A 20,448-nucleotide genomic window follows, 5' to 3' on the forward strand; every position below is an offset into this window, starting at 1 on the left:
TGCCCTCACCTGCAAAAACTGACCCCTGCCCAGTGGCCAAGGGCCCCTCCCATGTTTTCTCATCTGTGAAATGGGGACGATCTTCGCACCTTCTGCATAGGTTGTTGTGAGCACTGAATGAGTTAAGGCCTTGGAGCAGGGCCTGGAAGGAAGAAGGTGCCACTCAGGCCTTGGCCTTGCAATGACCATCCTCTAGACAACACGATCTGCTTAAGAGTCCTGTGCCACCTCCAATTCCTCTACTTGTGGGTGAATGAAGGAAGGGAAAGAAAAAAATCAATTCAAGGCTCTTTGCAGCTGTTTCTGTGTGAGTGTGTCTGTCTGTCTGTGTGTGTGGTTTTTTTTTTTCCTTGCCTCGGTGTCCTAGAGCTTTGAAAAGAATAAAAACAGAGCCCCAAAGCAGTGAAAAGGCATGATTCTTCTTAAAATCCCAGCTAATCCTGCAGCTTCCTTTAAAGTGGCAATAGGAGGAGGCGGGGAAGGGACCAGAATTGTTTCTGCAGCACCCTCCCCTCCCAGCCACTGCTCTTGGAGACCAGGAAATGAGGGGGAAAAATCCATAAATCATCCACCAAGAGAAGGACAGAAGAAGGAACCAGGCAGTAGGGAGAGCAAGGAACAGGAGCCAGCTGGGGAGGGTGTAGGGACAGCGTGGGGGGACACTCTGACTGTCCACTGGGCAGGGGTGGCTGTCTGCAGAGGGCAGTGTCCGGGCCAAAGGCCGGGTCGACTACCCCTGTTCAAAAGGCAAAGGACAGCAAGGTCTCAAAATCTTATATGGAACCAGGCCCTGCAGAACAAGGATGAAACCCCGAGAGGTGTCTCTGGTCTGACCACCTCTGTCCATTCTCCTGCCACCTCCTCCCTGGTCCTATGCTAATAGGGCTCCCTGCCACAGCCCCACCACTCCCCACCAGTCCATTCACAACAAGCAGCCACAGCCAGCTTGCAGGGATGAAAATAGACCGTGCTATCCCTGCTGGAAAACCTGTAGTAGTTCTCCAACACACTTAGAAAAAATTCGATGACGCCTGACCCCTGCCGCTTCCCTTCTGATCTCATGCCACCATCTTTCTCAATCACTGCCTTTACTTTGCCTCACAAGTTCACCAAGTCCTTCCCACTTGAGACTTCACATGTGCCACTCGCTGGACCCATCCCATCCTTCCCATCACAGACAGAGGCCAACCCTGACCTCTCTGAGGAGGTCACCTGCCCTATGCTTCCCTCTCCCAGCCCTGTGCTCCCTCTCACTATACTTATGTTGCTTATTTTCCATCTTTCTACCCCATGGTAAGCCCCATGGTCTGGTTCACTTGCCATTGAAAAGAATCCCCAGCCTGGTGCCTGGCATAGCAGGTACACAGTAAACACTTGCTGAGTGAGTGAATGAATGAGCGAGTGAATGAGCAACTTCTCTAGCAAGTGAACATGTGGACATGGGAAATATCCCATTTGGGGCTGGAAGGCTGGAGTGAAATTTTTAAGGATACTTTAGAAAAGCTCTCTACTGAAAACCATCATGTTGCTTTTTAATATTTGAAATAGCTCATACTTTGGGTGACAGCAATTTACATATTAGCTTCTTGTTAAGTGGGAATTTGTTTGCATAAATTATTTTAATAAATTAAACCATCAATCCACAGATTTTTTCTATAAAGGGCCAGGTCACGGATATATTAGGTTTTATGGGTCACATAGTCTCTACTGCAATTACTGCACATTGCTTCCGTAGAAGGACAAAAACATCCAGGGATAATATATGGGTGAATGGATGTGGCTGTGTTCCATTAAAACTTTATTTACAAAAGCAGGCAGCAGACTGGATTTGGCCCTAAAACCACAGTTGGCCAATCCCTGGACTGGATTAAGGCTTACCAAAACCACAAGAGAAGGACACACGGTAATGAAAAGAGTTTGTTTTTTTTTTTTGGCTTCAACAAATATGCACAGAGATACTAGAAAAACATCACAAAACCCTAATATTGTTGTACATGCTTTGGCCTAAGATAGAATTTACAATTTTGAATTTATGTGAAATTGTTGTTTCATTGAATATAAAGCATTTCAGTTCTATCATTCTGCATGTCTGCAATGTTTGTACAAATGGGAAATTCTAAGGGCAATTTTCATTCTGGAGGTACTAGGGAGCTACTGAAGGTTCAATGTTTCTTGAATATGTGCATGGGAAACAAAAATGGAGAGGACAGGATGTTTTTGGTGTTTTTCTTTTTAAACAAAAATAGACTTGGTCAATAATTGGATGAGAGGTATCCAACATGGCTGAGTGGTTTCAGGCCCAGGAGACCAGGAGAAGATGCTGGTGGCAGGGATGGGCAAGATGGATTCAGTTGATGAAAAAACACAAAGACATAGGAAAATCACAAAGACACCTCTACTTTCTGGTCACTTAATTTCAATTATCCCCATTCTAATTATCCAAAGTGAAACTTTGTATCATCCAGAAGATACTGTCTGGAAGTCTCCTCCTGAAGAAAGCAAGCACCTTAGAATCCTATGTTTTCTCAGGACTTAATATACAATTGAGAAAGGCTTTTTTTTCCATAGGAGATTTCTGAAATTTCCAATAGTGTCTAGAGTGAGGGAAAATATCTATGAAGAACTAAAACTGCAGCTATTTTACTGGAACGGGGACATAAACTGCTTAATGAGCACCTACTGTGAGCTCAGAACTATGATCAATGCATTTGTATTCAATCTGCACAGTAACTCCAAGCTGGAGATACACAACAGATGAAGACTGGACTTAAGGAAGGCAGCCTGGGTCTGAATTCCAGCTTGGCTCCTTCCAAGTGGGTAGCCTTGGACAAATCTTGCAACCTCTCTGGGCCTTATTTGTAAAATAAATTTGGTCTTCAAAACCAAGATGCCTCCCAACTCTGACAGGCTACATTCTAATATTCTGGAGCCAATTCTCAGCCATGAGAATCCCCAAGTTGTATTGTTTAATGCTAGAGCTAATACTCAGAGTTAAACTGCTTACTTGTCTGAACCTCACCTTAGCAGGTTGCATGCTTTGCGGGGACAAGGCTGTCCAGTGTCTCTCTGGTGTATCCCCGGCACCTCCCAAGAAGCCCAAAGCACAGGGGGAATTCACTGATTCCACAAATGTCTATTAAGCAACAGTTAGTGGCAGGCATCTTGCTACCTACTGAAGCTGGGGTGTAGGGAATCTCCCTCCAGCTCAGAATAGCTGCTTCTGAGCATACAGATTGCTCATCAGACCCCAGGGTTGGGGAAAATCCCACATGCCTAACATCAAAAGATTGTGAGGCATACTGGGAGGTGCCCAAGGGGGTTCGTGGAGAAGAACATGTATGGATGTTGTCCCAGCAGGGAGATGCTAATGCCAGTGCTTCTGGGACTTCACCTCTGGTGTTGTTATAGCCCCATTTGGGATCAACTTATTCATGACCTGATCCAAATCCTCACTTAGAAAATCGCCATAGTCCCCACATCGCAGATGACAGGCCAGGTCTATTGCTGAAAGGCCAGGTCTACAGTGTCTGCCTCCCTGAACAGGTGAAATGCTCACTAAATTGACTTAAAGTTGGGGATATTGTTTTAATATTCCTTGGAGACAGGAGGGGTCTGGGGACTTTTTCTTGAATTAACGAATATTTATTATAAGTGGAAATTTGTGCTGAGGCTTGAGTATGGGCAGCAAGCTGGAACTTCAGGGAAGAGATGAAGAGGGAACACAAAGCCAGTTGCAGCTGGACAATAGCTGGGAGATGGGTTTCTTCGTAGTCGAACAGCCTTGTGAAAAAGGATCTGGCTAGGGTCCCACAGGCCTGGGGCAGGGGTGACCTCTGCCCACGTGGGAAGTTTCAAATGACCCGATGTTTTATTTTTTGCTGTTTTTATACAGAACCCCAAGAAACCTTCGTATTCTGGGCTCGTCTCCAAAGCGAAGCAAGTCATAAACAGGAACAAAAGTGCCAGATCCTCCCCTGAAAAGCTTACCTATCAATCCACGGACTTGGGGTTTCTCTAAACTGCCAGATGTGCCCCCACAGAACCTCATCATTCATAACGAGCTGGGAAACTGGGGACCAGGCTGTCACTCCTGGCCTGACATTTATTCACTATGCGACCTCGGGCAAGTCCCTTCCACTCTCTGAGCCTCAGTTTCTTCATCCATAAAATAAGGGCAGAGGTAGACCAAACCATTTCTAAGGATTCTTACAGCTCCAGCAAACCGCATCTCACCCAAGATACTAATGCTGGCCTTGGGCACAGGACACATGGAGGAGAAACCCAGTCTTCAGGAAAATACGTAATTGGCTCATCTGGTTTCTGCATTTCCCTTAAAAGTACCATTTAGAAAGAGCTGCAACCAATAATCATTGAGCACCTACTATGTGCTATCTCATTAAATACCTCTTCATAACCAGTCCATAAGAAAGTCGCCACAGTCCCCACATCGCAGATGACAGGTATGACAGTAGCCTATCCAGGACATGGATTGCATGGTCCCCAATGCTGGAAGTTAATCCCAGTCTTCTGCTTCCCACCGGAGGGTCCTTGAGCAAATTATTGAATCCCTCCATGCCTCAGTTTCCTCATCTCTAAAATGGAGATAATGATAGCCCCCATCTCATGGGGCTGTTCAAAGCCTAAATGGAGCAGGCACGTGAAGCACAAAGGAAGCACTCATAAATATTAACCATTACTACTGATAAATATCATACTGCCATCACTACCACTTCTACCAGAGATGAGAAAAAGGAGGTTCAGGGAAGATGTGTGAAAGGACACCACTCAAAACAACACAATGTTCTACATCTTAGTCGAGAGTCCAGGGAGAGGCAAGGAGGGAGTAGCCTGGGGTCAATGTTGAGGCAGGGTCACTATGCAACTATGGCCAGGCTGCCCGCCCTCCCTTAGCCCCAGGTTCTCCACTGGTAAGATAGACGCAGCAGCTCCCCAGACTGTGAGGATCTGCAGCACTTGCAAGGTGCCAGGGAGTGGAAGGCAATGGATAAGTGTTCACTCCCTTGCCTTCCCCATAAGCCTCTTGTGAAATCTCCAAGATCACAGCTGTCTGCCCTTCCTCGGACTCAGTTCCTGAATTAGAATTCTCCAACGCTCAGACTTAACCGCCCAGTCAGCAGCGAAGGGCCTCACTACGGGACTGAGTCTTCTCCTTATGGCTAAAGCGAAACTGCACTGCTGTAGCCCACAGCCTGGGGCCTGCAGCTCAAGGCCATATGAGGTCCTGGAACAGCCCAAGCATGTCCATACACAAACCTTGTGCAGGCAACCTTTCCTGCACCCACGCACAGCCACCACCCTGCCAAGCCCCACAGGCCTCTGTGTCAACTCCCATGAGGCGGTAACCACAGCAAAAGTAGTAATAATATCAACCATGATACCTCCTCCCTTCTCTTCATGGTTCACGAAGCACTTTCATATATTGTCTGGATAGGGAAGGGGCTGTGTTTTACTCATCTTTAGAAACCCGTTGAATAACGCTAAGTATATAGTAAATACTCAGAAACAATGACTTGAATTATCCTTATAACGAGATTTTTAAAAATTGCCACTTATTCAGCATTCACTATTAGTTACTCACTCTGTTGAGCACAGACCATACTCAACTCTCCTTGCATTTCAGCCTCACAACCACCCCAGGTGGTGGTAAGCTCACTTATCAATCCTGTCTTACAGAAGAGGAAAGTGAGGCTCAGAAAAGTTGAGCAACATGCCCAACGTCATGACTAGAGAGTGACAGACCTGGGGTTTGAATCCTTGCTCTTATTACCTCCAGCTTTTTTCCTGGAAGAGGCAGCAAGCAGGAGGATGGGAGACTGTGTGTGGAGTCTGAAGAAGTAGATCAATAATGACACAATTTTATAGTTGGAAAAAGAAAAATCCTATAGTCTTCATGATACAAACTACGAAAAGCAAATATAAGCAAAATCACCTTGGCTGCAGGGACATGAGAGTCTCTGCTCTACTTTCTGCGGTCCCTCTGCATCTGTGTGGCTGTTTTAAGTGCACCCTCAGCTTCCAGATAGCCTGTAGCATGGAGCACCTTGGCTTCCTTCCTGCAGATCCACCCACCTCAAACTTTCTAGCAGTTTCTTCTTCATCCTACCCACCATTGTGGGAGCGGAGGGGAACATCTTTTGGAAAAGGGCCCAGAGTTGTTAAGTTCCTGTTTCCTTGGAGGTTTTATCTCTAGCAGCTGCCCCAGCCAAGAACTTAGAGTTTATGAGCAACTGCCTATGGGAAGGAGGCCGGCAAGGAGGGATGTGGTCAGCGCAACCCAGGCATAAGAGACGCTTCATTTCCCTCTTTTTCGTAAGAAAAAGATGAATAGCAAAATGAGGAAACCACTGGCATTGACACTCAGCCACAGGATTGGGGGCGATATGGAATGGTGGGGACTGTGGCCAACCAGAGCCCCCTGGAAGGAGATGGCAGCTGCTCAGTTCAAACACATGCCACTGTGTAGGCAGGCAACTCCAGGATTGCCAAATCTTACTTTCCAAGGGATGCCAGAATCAGATTTCTTTTTTCTACACGAAATCTCCTGATTTCTAAATGTTGTCAACGAATTCTTCCCCTACCCGCCTTTTTAAAGTAAACACAGAAGTGAGTTGGACTTGGCCACAAGCCTCATGTTTCTAACCTCTGTACTGATCCTTGCAGTGCACAGCATGCTCACTCCCCAGATGTCCCCATGGTCCCCTCTACTTCCCAGCCGCTGTGCAGTAGGTGACACCGTGTCTCAGGTTCTGTCCAACGGCCTGTGAGTGGAAGAGCCACGTGTAACTCCCAGGCCATGGCAGTTAAAAGCTAGCCTCCTCCAGTTTCTCTTCCCTGGTGAGGCAGCAACCCTGGAGGCTGCATGGTACAGGTGGCACAGCAAGGCTGCAAGATGAAGCAGCTGCTCTTCCCTCCAGACTCCAAGTGAGGGAGAAATACACCCCTGAGATCTTGGGGTCTGTCAGTGGAGGCAGCCAGCATCACCTGCCCTCACACACACCTAGAACCCTGTCTTCATTATCAAAGAACCCTTGTAGTAGTTCAGCATTTCCCAGTTTTCAAAGCACTTTAACCCCCTTACCTTGTATAACTCTTGACTCAATAAGACAGACAGGGCAAGGCTTTATTATCTCATAGTCGTGTACACTGAGGCTCAGAAGATAAAATTGAACTGTCCTAAGGAGGGCGGCCAATAAGTGGTGAGGGTGGGTAGAGCTCACTCTGGTCCAGTGTTCCTCCCCCCTCCCAACTTAAGTGCTGGCCTCTGCAACATGAACTCCCTGTTACTCTCTGGGTCATCTGTGAGCTCGTGCCTTCCCCTGCCACGGTTAGCTGCTTGAAGATCGACCTCTTACCTTTCCTGTAGACTTGGTCCCCTTCCAGATACAGAAGTAACAGATGGTCCAGGCTGCCAAGAGACACAAGGCCAGCTCCCAGCGAAGGTTCCCGATGTGCTCGATCCCATCGGAGATGGCCAGGACCCGGTGCCTGTAGAAGGGAGGGTGGAGAGTCACTGGGGCTGGGGCTGGGGCTGGGGCTGGCCCATCTTCAGCAAAGCTAGTACTGCAGAGGAGCAGGGATGGGCCCACGTGCTGATTCACCCACGTCCACCATGGGCCCAATGTCTCCTCTGGGGAGGACTTGGGGCCTCCAAGAGGAACAAGACCCAGCCCTCTGGACCTTGGATCATGAATTCACACTCTGGGGGAAAAGATAGGCAAGTCTGCAGATGTAGTACAAGAACAGCGTGGAAAGGGCTCCAAAGGAGGATGCACCCAGCCTATCTTGGGGTTCCCAGGAGATCATATTACCAGCCATAAACATCCCATGTTCCTCCCTGAAGGAAGCCCATAGATCCTGCCCTGCCAAACTTGAGGGGGGCCATAGGACTTGCTTTGACCATTGTTTGGCCAACAATAAAACATGTGTCATTTCAGATAGAAGCTTCCAGAGACTGGTGGCATGGTTCTCCATCGTCTCTTCTCCCTAACTCTGCTGTCATTACGGAAGCATGTGTCAAGACAGAGCCTTGAAAAGCCTGAGTTCCTGAGTGACCACCTGCCATTGTGTCAGAGACATAGTCTGAGCAGGAAATAAACTTTGTTGCTTGAAGCTGCTGAGCTCTTTGGGGACATTTGTTACTGCAGCATAACCCAACCTATCCTGATTGCTACAGGGGGTCAGGGAGACCTTCCTGGAAGAAGTGATATGTGAACCAAATTGTGAAAGATAAGTGGAATTTGGTCAGAAGAAGGAAGTGGAGATGGTTTTAGGTGGAAGGAATGGCATGGCCAGAAGTGAGGATGGTGTGCTTTGGGAACAGCACTCTGGGGTGCAGGGATAAGAAGGAAAAGGCAGGAAAGGCAAGCAGAGGTGGTACCACGGGGAGCCTTGACTATCATGCCAAAGTGTAGAGGGTTCCCAGAGGGCCCAGGCCACAGGACAGGGAGGACTCCGGGTGAGCTAAGCTAATGCCACCAGGCTCACTTCCCTCAGAACCCATCAATTCTTCAGAGCTGACGCAGGCCTGGCTCTCAGAGCCCACGCCTGGGGTTTGTGTTCCTTTAAAGTCAAACTCGCCACGCTCCATATTGTGCAGAACTATGGCACCAACACAAACCCCCTCTCTGAGCTTGCTCCACGAACCCCATTCCGGCTGCCAAACCAACCCCCATCAGACCATGCCAGTCGCTTAGGCACTCTGGGAACGTCCTTTGAGAAAGGAGCTCCCATCCCACCAAGCATGAAAGCCACCCTCAGTGTCTGTCTCCCTGGGAATCCGCTTGGGGCCTGATTCTGCATTAATTACTCAATGACACCAATTAGCACTGGTCTACAGGCTCCCTCCAGCCCCAGTCCCGCCAGAGAAATCAGGCAGGCCCCCAAACAAAATCAGACTGTGTGCAGCCATAGATTTACTCAAAAGGAAATCAGCTCTCATGCCCATAGCCAGGAGAAGTGAGAACATCCACTTAAATACAATACACATTTACTGAGCACCTACTAGGTGCCAGGCACTATGTTAGACCCTAGGATAAAAAAGGTAAGCATCATATGGCCCTTGTTCTCTACTAGGATAAGGTGGACCAAAAAAAGGTCCAAGTTATTTATGAAAGAAAGGAGGCAGCCATTTAATTATAATAACAACTGTTATTTTATTTGCTTCTTATGTCTTAGCAGTCTTTGGCTTTAATTCATTTTAAAACTACAGGCCTTAGTAAATGAGGCCTTTAAGAGAATCTATGAGTGTAACAGAATAGCATGCCCCAGAGCATGATCCTTGGGCACCTGCCAGAAATACAAACCTTTCTGCACCCCCACCTGACCCACTGCGTCCCAACCTTTGCAAAGTGGCTCCCAGGGAGCTGCATTTTTGTGATTTCCCCAAGGAGTTCTCATACACAGTAAGGCTTGAGCACCACAGAAGTAGAGTTTCTTGGTAATGAAGGAGTGATCTACAAATGCCACCAGAATCATTTTTAAACTTGTTTTTTGGAGGGAGGGAGGAGAAGAGTTTGAGGGAGGAAGTCATGGATCCCTTGAGAAGTTACCAAAGGGATGGACTTTCTCCCCAGAGAAACACACTGGCTCCCAAAATGCTGCAGGAATTTCAGGGTACCTACTGGCTCTCCTTTGCCCAGATTAAGAGCCCTGTGGGCTTTCCCTGCCTTACACACGGCCACCCAAAGCATCCCCAGTGCCCATCAGCTGGTGAACTATAAGGGACAACCCAGAGCTGGAAGGAATCGGGGCTGCTGCTGACGGAAACAGCCCAGGTGTACTCTGCACCAGCCCACTCCAGATGCTGAGCTTGTCACTGGAGGAACACACGAGGTCCCTACTGAGCTGGGGTGTATGCACGCATATGCACATGCACACATGCACATACACACACACACACACACACGCACAGACATGTGCCTTCTTGTTGAAGTAGTTGTTTTCTGAACCTGGGACCTGAAAACTGGAACCCGCATGGGGACAGACGGAGAAAGCGGGACAGGCCCACCAGGCACAAACTGGCTCAGATCCCCTCTCTTCTACAATGTGGATGCTGCAAACTTTTGAGTCATGCAGCCTGCTCCCGCACCCTCTCGCTTAATTGAACAATCTAATTCCCAGAATGGGAAGCAGATTACTAAAAGCTACGGAGGATGAATTGCTCTTTTGTTCCACCAGACACTATTTGAAAACATCTTCAAACTATTTTCCTTAGGTTTTACCAACGCTGACTTTAACTAGGAACAGACCTTGGTTTCCAAAGGAAAGGGGGCTCAGGGGCCAGATTCTCAGCTTGCAGGGCAGTGGGGTTGTTTTGAAACCCACAAGGGCAGCCTTTGAGAAGATGGGGGCTGGGGCACTCAACTCCGGAGACTTGGAGAAGGCACAGCTCTTCCTGGGAAAAAGCTTTCTTAATGAGCCTCCCCCACGAAACGCTGGGACAGAAGAAAGGTCTGAATAAGGAAGAGTTTGCTGCCAACACCGTGGCCAAAAAGGACCCAGAGACAGACCTCCCCCGACACTGTTCAGGGAGCGGGAAATGCTGAAGCCTAGATGGGGCTCTGCAGAAGGATCCATTTACGTAAGTAATATTTAGTGTGTACCTACTATGTGCCAGGCCCTAAAGCAGATTCTTCATGAACCACCCTTTTCAGGCCATAGTAGAGTATTTCTGGAGCTTTCCACCGAGAAGCTGCTCAAATCCCAGCCCTGCTCCTTACCAGCTGCTCCACCTCGGGGAAGCGGCATCACCTCTCTGAGTCTCAGCTTCCTCATCTGTAAAATGGGAATAATGATACCTACCTTCAATGGCTTTTCAAGCATGAATGCATCTAACCCTCCCCACAGTCCTTGAGATGAGCACAATTATCATCACCATTTCAACGACAATGAACCTGAGGTGCAGAGAGGCGAAGTAACTTGCCCAAACTCACATCCTCAGCAAGAAACAGAGCTTGGATTTGAGCCCAGGGATCCTGGCTCCAGAGTCCACACTTTCAGCCTTGATTCCTCCATAACCCTAACATCACCTGCCACTTTCCCTTCTTAACAAATTAAAGCTACGGTAAATGCATACCCCAAAGCTGTCTTACATGCCTTTGTGTACTAGGAGAGAGGATTGTACGGAACATGGCACTCATACATTTAGTAATTTATTTAAACAATACTTACAAAAGCGTCATCAGTTTGCCAGACACAGAGCTAAGCCTTGGGGTCTTTAAAGAGCCCGTGGTCTAGTGGAGAAGGCAGATAAGGAAACAGCAGCATGTGGAGAGGGTGGGCACAGAGAAAGGTGGGGGAAGCTCCCAGGCATAGCAGGAGACCCCTGTGGGGATCAGTATCAGAGTGTGGGGTTGGGGGTCCTGAAGGGTAGGAGGAAAGCTAGCAAAGAATGGGGGGCATATGCAGGAGAAAGGCCCCCAAGGACAAAAGCTAGGAGGCTGGGAAGAACACCACAAGGCCAAAGAAGGGCACGGTGGGCTAGGTGAGTGCAGCAAGGGCTGGGTGAGAAGTAGGGTGAGGAGGCAGCCACATGGGGAGCAGGGGCTAGACTGTGAGCCTTGCTGAGGGGGCGTGGCTGCTTCCTGTGGGTGATAGAAGCCTAGGGAAGTGGTCAACAGTGGTGAGCCCCCATCAGATATGTGTTTTAGAGCACTCTGGCTGCCATGGGAAGAATGAATGGGAAGAATGAACGGTCAGGGTGGGGCAGAGGAGTCTGCCTCCATTTGAGCAAGCAATAGGGAAGGGAATAGTCCTGGAGAGGAATGGGTGACTGGAGAGCAGCAGAGGCACAAGGTGACTGCCTGGGGCAGCCAGCAGCAGGAAGAGTCAGGGCTAGGCTGACACCAGGCTCACGGCATGGATCCTTGGATGGGTAGGGTGGGTCTTTAGCTGAGCAGGAGTGAAGTGGTGCTTGGAATAGAGGAAGAGATCATGGCCAATCATTCTTTTAGATATGATGATTTGGAGGTGTTGGCAAGACACTCAGGTTGCTGCAATGCCCAGAGGCTACTGGGTCTCTGAATGCCACCCAGAAAAGACATGCAGACAGGGGATTCACACTTGAGCCCTCAGCCTTCGGGGTATCCTGGGAGACCTGAAGAAGGGGGAAAGATGGCACCTGTAACCAAGCTCCCACAACCCCAACATCTCAAAGCAGCAAAAGGAAGGGAGTAGCCCTTGGAGAAGCAGGGAAGGAGTAGGCAGAAAGTCAGGGGAGCAACCCAAGGAGGGGTATCCTCAAGGCAGAGGGAGGGGCATCTCCAGCAGGCAAGTAGCCGACCTGCAAATGCTGCAGGCCAGCCTGGTGAGACAGAGCAATGTCTGCAGGACTTGGGACCAGGAGTGGGGAGGTCAGGAGCCACTGTTTGGTCTTGGAGTAGACTGGGTCGGGGGCAGATGAGAGGTGAGACCCTGAGCCACGTGGCTCCTTCAGGAAGTTTGGCTCCGATGAGTCACGGAGAGGTGGTGGCAGCTAAAGGGGCCACAGGGTACAAGGGTTGTTTGATCCACATTTGTTTTGTTTTCAGGTTGGTGTAACTGGGCTAGTTCACCAGAAAGAGATGGAAGGAGGGAGAAATTTCAAAAACAGGAGGGAATGGGGGATAAGAGAGGAAGAAAAGAAGTGAAGGCCCTTACGATGGTGGCAGAGACAGAGTCCACAAGTGGAGGTGTTAGGCCATCCAGGCATGGAGACGCCCTTTCTACTCGACAGGAGGGAAGGAGTGGGGGAAACCAAGAGGGTAGCTCAAAAGCAAACTACATCCTTCCTTATTAAGAGACTTGGAGGAAGGAGCGGAACTGGGAGGAGATGGCAGTGGTGAGAACTGTGCTCAGCACCACCTGACACCCTCCCCCATCTTGCTTCATTCAGTCCTCATGGCAACACCACTGCCAGGGCATGATTATAACCATTTCATGGATGAGGAAGCTCAGGGAGGTGAAGCAACTTGCCCAAATTGAGATATATATATATACATATATATATATATATATACATATATACATATATATATATATATATATATATATACATATATATATTTTTTTTTTTTTTTTTTTTTTTTTTTTTTTTTTTTTTTGAGATAGAGTCTCACTCTATAACCCAGGCTGGAATGCAGTGGTGCAATCTCGGCTCGCTGCAACCTCCACCTCCCGGGTTCAAGTGATTCTCCTGCCTCAGCTTCCTGAGTAGCTAGGACTACAGGTGCCTGCCACCAAGCCTGGCTAATTTTTGTATTTTTAATAAAGACAGGGTTTTACCATATTGGCCAGGCTGGTCTTGAGCTCCTGACCTCAAGTGATCCTCCTATCCTGGCTTCCCAAAGTGCTGAGATTACAAGTGTGAGCCAACCATGCCCTGCCGCCAAATTGAGAGTTGAAACCAAGTTCTGATGCCAACACTCCCCACTGCTACACCAGAAAGGGAGCCCAAGGTTGGGAGGGTGTCTCTCACTTAGGCCTTCTCCTGTGCCTGATGGTTGAAGGATAGTGGCTGGAATCTCACATATGTTCCCTCTGGGCAGCTCACTTACAGCTGCTGAGTCTGGAGAGAAGGAAACAGTCTCCCACCTGAAGCTTCCAGGTCCCAGCACAAGGGCTGGTTTGCCCAGAGGGCAGAGCTGGAGCAGAACTCCCTCCAGCCTGGCACCCAGGAGGGCCATGTGGGAACAGCTCCCAGCCCAGCCTGGGGTGGCCTCATCTTCATGTTGTGCACGGAGCCGGCAAACAGATCACCTTTCTTTAACCTGCCACTGAGGAAAGTGCTGCCAGGGCCCTGGAGACCGCCCTAAAAGCTGGCGCTGAGGGGCTGAGCTATAAATAGCCCTGCTGGTCTCCCAAAGCAACAAGCACACAAACCAAAAAAGGCCCATCACCAAAACAAATGTGCTTTCCTGGCCCCCGCCAGGGGAGCTGGCCGCTGCCCTGGGGAGTCTGCTCTCACTTCTCCAGGAAGAAAGCAGTACAGTCCCCTGCACTTTCCACATTTATGGGGGACTCCGACAGAGTCCATGGCAGGGGCCCCTAAACCAAGCCAGGGACTCAGCCAGGCCTCCTCTGCAGGAATTTCAGGCCTCTACATCACACACTCATTCAGTCCACACTACAGTGATGAATAAGCAGACTGTTCCACCCTCAGGAAACTTACGGTCTAGGGGTATAAAGGTATCAACAAGGACAGTTATAGCTTGCATTTCTCACCTGCTCACCATGCCACATGTAAAATCTGATCTGACCTTCTCTGCATCTTCTCAGGTGAGGACAGCTATTATTCCCACTCTACAGATAAGGAAACTGTGGCTCAGGCGGGTGACATGCCCAGAAAATGGGGACAGATCTTGAAGCTATACCTGTTCAATGTCAGAGGCAGAGCTCAGAACCACTGCCCTGTCTTGGGAAAGACAGGGAATTGTGTGATTACGAGTGTCAGTGGAGCCAGTACCCTGGGGAGCCAGGGAGTGCAATCAGGGACCGACATAGGCCTAAGGGGTCTGGAGCTACCTCTCCAATTCCCTCTGTCCCTGCAAAATCCTACTCTTTGGCCACACACTAGTCTCCATCAGTTCCCAAACATCCTGCACTTCCTCACATTGCAGAATTCACTCCTGTGATTCCCTTGGCTGGGAACATCCTTCCCAATTCTCCCCAGTTATCTACATTCTAACCATCCTTCAAGCACCAGCTCAAATAACACTAAGCCTCACAAGTGCTTCCTTGGTCCCCACCTCAACCCCAGGGCCAGCCCCTCCTGCCATCCAGGCTAAGCAAGTGAGCACCTCACTGTGTACCAGGGACTCCCAGGCCAGAGCTCAGCAAGCTTTTTCTGTAAAGGGCAAGGGAGTAAATTCCTTCAGTCTCACAAGGCATACAGTCTCTGTCCCAACTATTCTCTATTCCTGCAGGGTAAAAGCAACCACAGGTCATTTATAAATGAATGGGTGTGGCTTTCTTCCAATAAAACTTTATTTACAAAAAACAGGCAGCAGCTGGGATTTGGCCAGTAGTTTGCTGACCCCTGTCCTAGGCTAATGCTTCCCAAAGAACACTAATCCTCCAATGTCCTGAGTTCCCAGGTCACACTGGGCTCTCATTTGAGAAAATACTGCACACTAGACTTCCTTAGAGATGTTCAATGCTTAGTAGAACATGAAAGGCTCTGAGAAGTCCTGAAACAAACACATTTGTACGGCTTTATCTAACTCAATGTTTCTCAAATTTATTGAGAAGTGTTCCTCATTGAAATGGAAATTAAAACCACAAGAAATACCACTTCACACCTGCTAGGATAGCTATAATCAAAAAGTCAGACAATAACAAATGTTGATGAAGATGTGGAGAAATGGAACCCTCATATATTACTGGTGGGAATGCAAAATAGTTCAGCCACTTTAGAAAGAAGTTTGGCACTTTCTTAAAAAGTTAAACACAAAACCCAGCAATTTCACTCCTGAATATAAGCCCAAGAGAATAAACATATGTTCAAACAAAAATATGTGCACAAATGTTCATGGCAGCATTATTCGTAATAGCCCAAGGTAGGAACAACCCAAATGTCCATCAACTGATGAATGGATACACAAAATGTGGTCTACCCATGCAACAATATTTTATACAGCTACAAAAAGCAATGAAGTATTGATTCATGCTACAACATAGATAAACCTTGAAAATGTTATGCTACATGAAAGAAGCCAATCACGAAAGACCGTAAGTTGTATGGTTCCATTTATATGCAATATCTAAACAAGGCAAATTCACAGAGATAAAAAAAAATAGTTGAGTGTTGCTTGGAGGTGGGAATGGGGATTAATGGTGGATGGGCAGAGAGCTCTTATTCGGAGCATAGAAACGTCCTAAACTTGTATTGTGGTGATGGCTTCACACTTAGTAAATGTACTCAAAACTGTACACTTAAGAGGAGTGCATTTTATGGCATGTAAACTACAATAAGCTTTCTAAAAACTTAAAAAGGAAGGGCTCCCCGCTCCCAACCCTGTATCTGCTTTTCCAAAGCAATACTTCCTAACATCCTGCAGAACAGACACTTCGGAAGACGTGTCATGCGCTTTTGTGTATGCTATCTTGTACACCCATTGTTCAGAGGAAACTCAGGCTCCACAGAAATAGCTACCTTGTCCAAGATCACAAAACCGGTAGGTAGCAGAGCCTGGTCTTGAACCTGTCTCTTGATCCCAAGTTTAATGCCTGCGCTGCCCCTCTGTGGCTGGAGGGTAAGACTGAGGGCAGCGGGGGGGAGTGTGGGGAGAGTGAATCTAAAAGTGGGGACTTTCCAGAGGAGCAGGAACCCAGGGAAATGCCTCAAAACTTAGACCTCACAGGGAGAAGTGAACAGAGGTCCTGCAGGTCAGGAGGCAAAGTGCATAAGCGGAAGATGAGAGACGAAGGAACTGCCGCAGCTGTGAGGAATCCACCAAGGGTTCATAACGCAGCCATTCTCACTCGCAGAAAGTGGATCCCATGTGGTGGGAAGGGCCTCCCCCACCCCACGGCTGGGGTCCAGGCCCTCAGATTCCTGTCCCTTACTCCTCCTCCCAGGACTCAAGCAGCTTAAAAATGCTGCCCGGGTCATGGCTGCCCTACAGTTTCCCCACATGTGCCCGAGGGGAAGCAAATCTGAATTAAGGAGCAGCCGGAAGCTCAGGCAAAGCTGGCCCACCTGTGCCCCGGGCCCCTCCGAGGTGGTCTGCGTTAAGAATTGCAAGAAGCCACTGTGTGTCGCAGACAGATGGTGGCCAGGATAGGCATGAGAGCATCAGGAGCAGCCCTGCACAAGGATGTCGGAGTGGGGGGTCTGGTCCCAGCTTGGGTGCATCCCACTGGGAGACCGCAGGTGGTCACCTGTTTTTGGAATGCCACTTCATCCACCTCAGCTCTAAAATGAAAGTGAGGATGACAGGTCTGTGGAAGGGGAATGGATTGTGAGGAGCTACCACTGACCAGCAATGTCACGCTGTCCACAGCTCACTTCATGCCAACTGCACCCTTAAGTGCTGTCTATTTACACCCCTTCTACAGAGGGGGAAACTTGAGCTTCGGCATTACCTGCTCAGGGTCCCAATTCCTAAGTGAAAAGGTCAGGTTGCCCCAGCTCTGGCGCTTCTCCCCCATCCTGCATGTCTTCTGTCTGCCCCTTAGTGAGAACAGTACAAAGAACAAGCAAGGGATGTGTGTGTTTGGGTGTGCATGTGCGATCCTGGAGAGTTTTATATACTTCCTCATTGTTTTATTAAAAAACAATCTGGTCGAGTTATTCTGCTCCTGACAGGTCCTGACTCTAAAGCCACTTCCTAAAGAAATCTTCTGAAACCCAGGAAGGACCCAACCCACGGGGCTTACGTTGTTGTTGCTGGATGCTGAAGGCTTCTGTGAAGCCATTTCTCATGAGTTTCTTCCTTCATCCCTTCCTCCCTTTTCCTATCAAATATATTCCCCATCTGCTGAAAAAAAAAAAAAAAAAAAAAAAGAACTTACTTCCAGAGCCTGAGTCCACGGGGCTGCAGAGAGGCGGCACACAGCAGTCCGACTCTGCACCTGGGATAAAGCAGGCAGCTGACCATATTTCACACACAGGAAGAAGCCTGGAATGGCAGAGAGATGCAGATGGCTGGGTTTCAGACCAGCTTGGGCTCTGGCCCACCATGAGAGACACTTTGGTCAGGTCCCTTAATCTCTCACGCCCTCAGAATCCCCCGTGTGAGATGAGAACTCATATACTGATACCACATCATTTATCCCCTGGGTGGATGGGTTAAATGAGGTCACGTGCTGAGAGGGCCCTGTGCAGGGCCAGGGTACACAGTAGGTGCTTAGTAACCAAATGTGACTTCCTTTTCTCCACTGCACCCATCTGGATGTAGAAAGAACCTCAGACAAAACTCTTGCAGTTCAGTAAGTTGCTGCTTCCTGTTCTATACTGTAAGACAACCAATGTGAAAAATACAAATACCTGTCTGGCTAATTTTATACACAAATATGTTTACTGTAATGATCAAGAACTCATAATAACAGGACACCACAGCTATTCAGTATTTATTAAGCCCAATTACTACTAGTAGTGCTATAACAACAATTATTCCCATTTTGCAGACAAAGACAGTGAATTGCAGAGAGATTTAAGCAACAAGCCCAAGACTAACAAGTGGAAGCAGCAGGATTCAAATTCTTACTGTCTGACCCCAAAGCCCAGGTCTCTAGGTCGCCGCACTAAACCATGGCACGGCACTTTTAAATAGCATTTCAACAACAGTGCATACAAGCAGAACCTTGATCCTTGGCTGAAGGGCTTTCAGTATAGTATTCGGATGGCGTCATCACCAGAAGCATTAACTGGTCCTTCTGGGAAGGTGTTCTGGGCAAGGGGCCATCCTTGGCATTGATGGCTTAGGGCAAATAGACCTTGGGTTCTCCCTCGGGCCTCCACCCCTTACACTTAATTAGCAGTGGGCCAGGCATGGTGGCTCACGCCTGTAATCCCAGCACTTTGGGAGGCCAAGGCGGGTGGATTACCTGAGGTCAGGAGTTTGAGACCAGCCTGGCCAACATGGTGAAACCCCATCTCTACTAAAAATACAAAAATTAGCTGAGTGTGGTGGCGAGCACCTGTAATCCTAGCTACGTGGGAGGTTGAGGTGGGAGAATTGGTTGAACCCAGGAGGTGGAGGTTGCAGTGAGCTGAGGTCATACCTTTGCACTCCAGCCTGGGCGACAAGAGCGAAACTCTGTCTCAAAAAAAAAAAATAATAATAATAATAATTGGCAGTGGAGAAGTGCTTCTTGGTGCCTGGCAAATGCGGGTCCTGGTCTGCTTCAGGGATGGCCACCAGGGTGGGTCTGGCTTAGGACAAGGGAGTGGAACTGCAGACTTTGGCATGCCCCTCCCCTACTTCAGCAGCTTGGAAACCCAAATCCTATTGTGTGCTGTATTTTCTTCTTTTACTTAAACCTACTTCCTACATTTTCTACAAAAAAAGGACACGGATCACTTTTGCACTAAAGAAATCAAGTGTTCACTGGAAAACCCGCTTCTATGAAAGGGAACTGATGGAAGAGGAGAATTAAATTTCTGAACCTGGGAACTTCTATGCTTTGACAGACAGGACAAAAAGGAGAGTAAGAGGAGTGGTACTAAGAGTACCGGGAAATACTGGCAGGAGGAGAACAGGGTTCTCTCTTAGAGAGCAGGGCTAAGGGAGACATATTTATAGGTTATATTTAATCTGACATACAAACATATCCCATTTATATGTCTATTGTGTCTTCATTGCTTATAACAATAATCACCATTATTAACATCAGTTAAATATTCAACAATTAGAATAATAAGGTCACAACACCCTATTAGAGCAACAAAGTGTTGATCTGGGTTTGCTTTGGTGAATTGGCAAATCTCATGAGAGTGCTGCATGTGGTCCAAGCCCCCACTCAGCACAAGTCTGGTATGTTCCTCAATGGGACCTCCTCCTATTCCCCCGAACCCTAATCAAGGATCCCCAGCGCCTCCCTGGTGGGGAGGAGTAACAACGGCCCTCTCCTTGAGAGAAGAGATCCTCTGTGGGGCAGCTGGTGGGTGGGTTTGGGGGGCACCAGGGCTGCTCGGGGCCACTAGGAGCCAAGAGGCTGGCTTTGGGTTCTGGGAAATCCCTCAGCGTTTCCAAAATTATGTTTAGTTAATGGTAAAATTGAACTTTTTTCTTCTGCCTGCATTACAGGCATTAGTTCATTTAAAAAATTAAATGAACTAATATCAAGACAAATGACTTGATGACTAAATACATAAAGATTAACAAGGTGGAAGCTTCCACTAGCTTCTTCTCAACGTCTGCCTGCAAACTCTCCTTTGTGTTAAAATCTTCCATTCACTGGAAGGAAACAGTAAATTATGAACCATTCAGAAAGCAAGCTTCATTTCACTTTTCAGGGCTAGATATCTCTACGGGCCTATAGGCGCATATAGGAGAAAGAAAGAACTACTAGTTTCTTCACAATGTCTGCCTAAAGACTACTGTAAATGGGATTTGTTACACAAACAGGAGGGTTCATTATGATACATAACAGCTTATTCACTAACCCTGTGGCTCCTATTTTTTAAATTATGAAATAATTATGTTCCTAGTTTTAATTGTTTCTAATTTAAATAATACAAAAAACTACAAAGCAAAAACTAAGCCTCTCTCTCTATAACTTCACTTACCCCCGAGTCCCACTCCTGGGTAATCTGTTAATAGTTTCTTGTGTATATTTCCAGACATGGTTTATGGTTATAAAGGCATATACAACACATATATTACATACAATATCATATACAACATTCTACACCTCACCTTTTTCACTTACTGTTAGCTTTTCTGTGTCAACAGATTTTCTGCCTCATTCTTTTTTAGCAGTTGTATAATTTATCTAATCTGTATC

The 20,448-nt window shown here is 47.8% G+C and overlaps 1 protein-coding gene across 2 annotated transcripts in view; it reads right to left on the reverse strand.

The window, feature by feature from the left end:
• SLC6A11 (solute carrier family 6 member 11) overlaps positions 1–20,448 on the reverse strand; it is a 123,015-nt gene that overhangs the window by 87,371 nt on the left and 15,196 nt on the right. For both annotated transcript variants that reach the window (XM_055259806.2, XM_055259805.2), the window contains one exon: positions 7,374–7,506. In XM_055259806.2, coding sequence (XP_055115781.1) covers positions 7,374–7,506 — 133 coding nt within the window. The remainder of the gene's footprint in view (positions 1–7,373; positions 7,507–20,448) is intronic.

Source organism: Symphalangus syndactylus, chromosome 21 (genome assembly GCF_028878055.3).
Source record: "Symphalangus syndactylus isolate Jambi chromosome 21, NHGRI_mSymSyn1-v2.1_pri, whole genome shotgun sequence".
NCBI classification, from domain to species: domain Eukaryota; kingdom Metazoa; phylum Chordata; class Mammalia; order Primates; family Hylobatidae; genus Symphalangus; species Symphalangus syndactylus.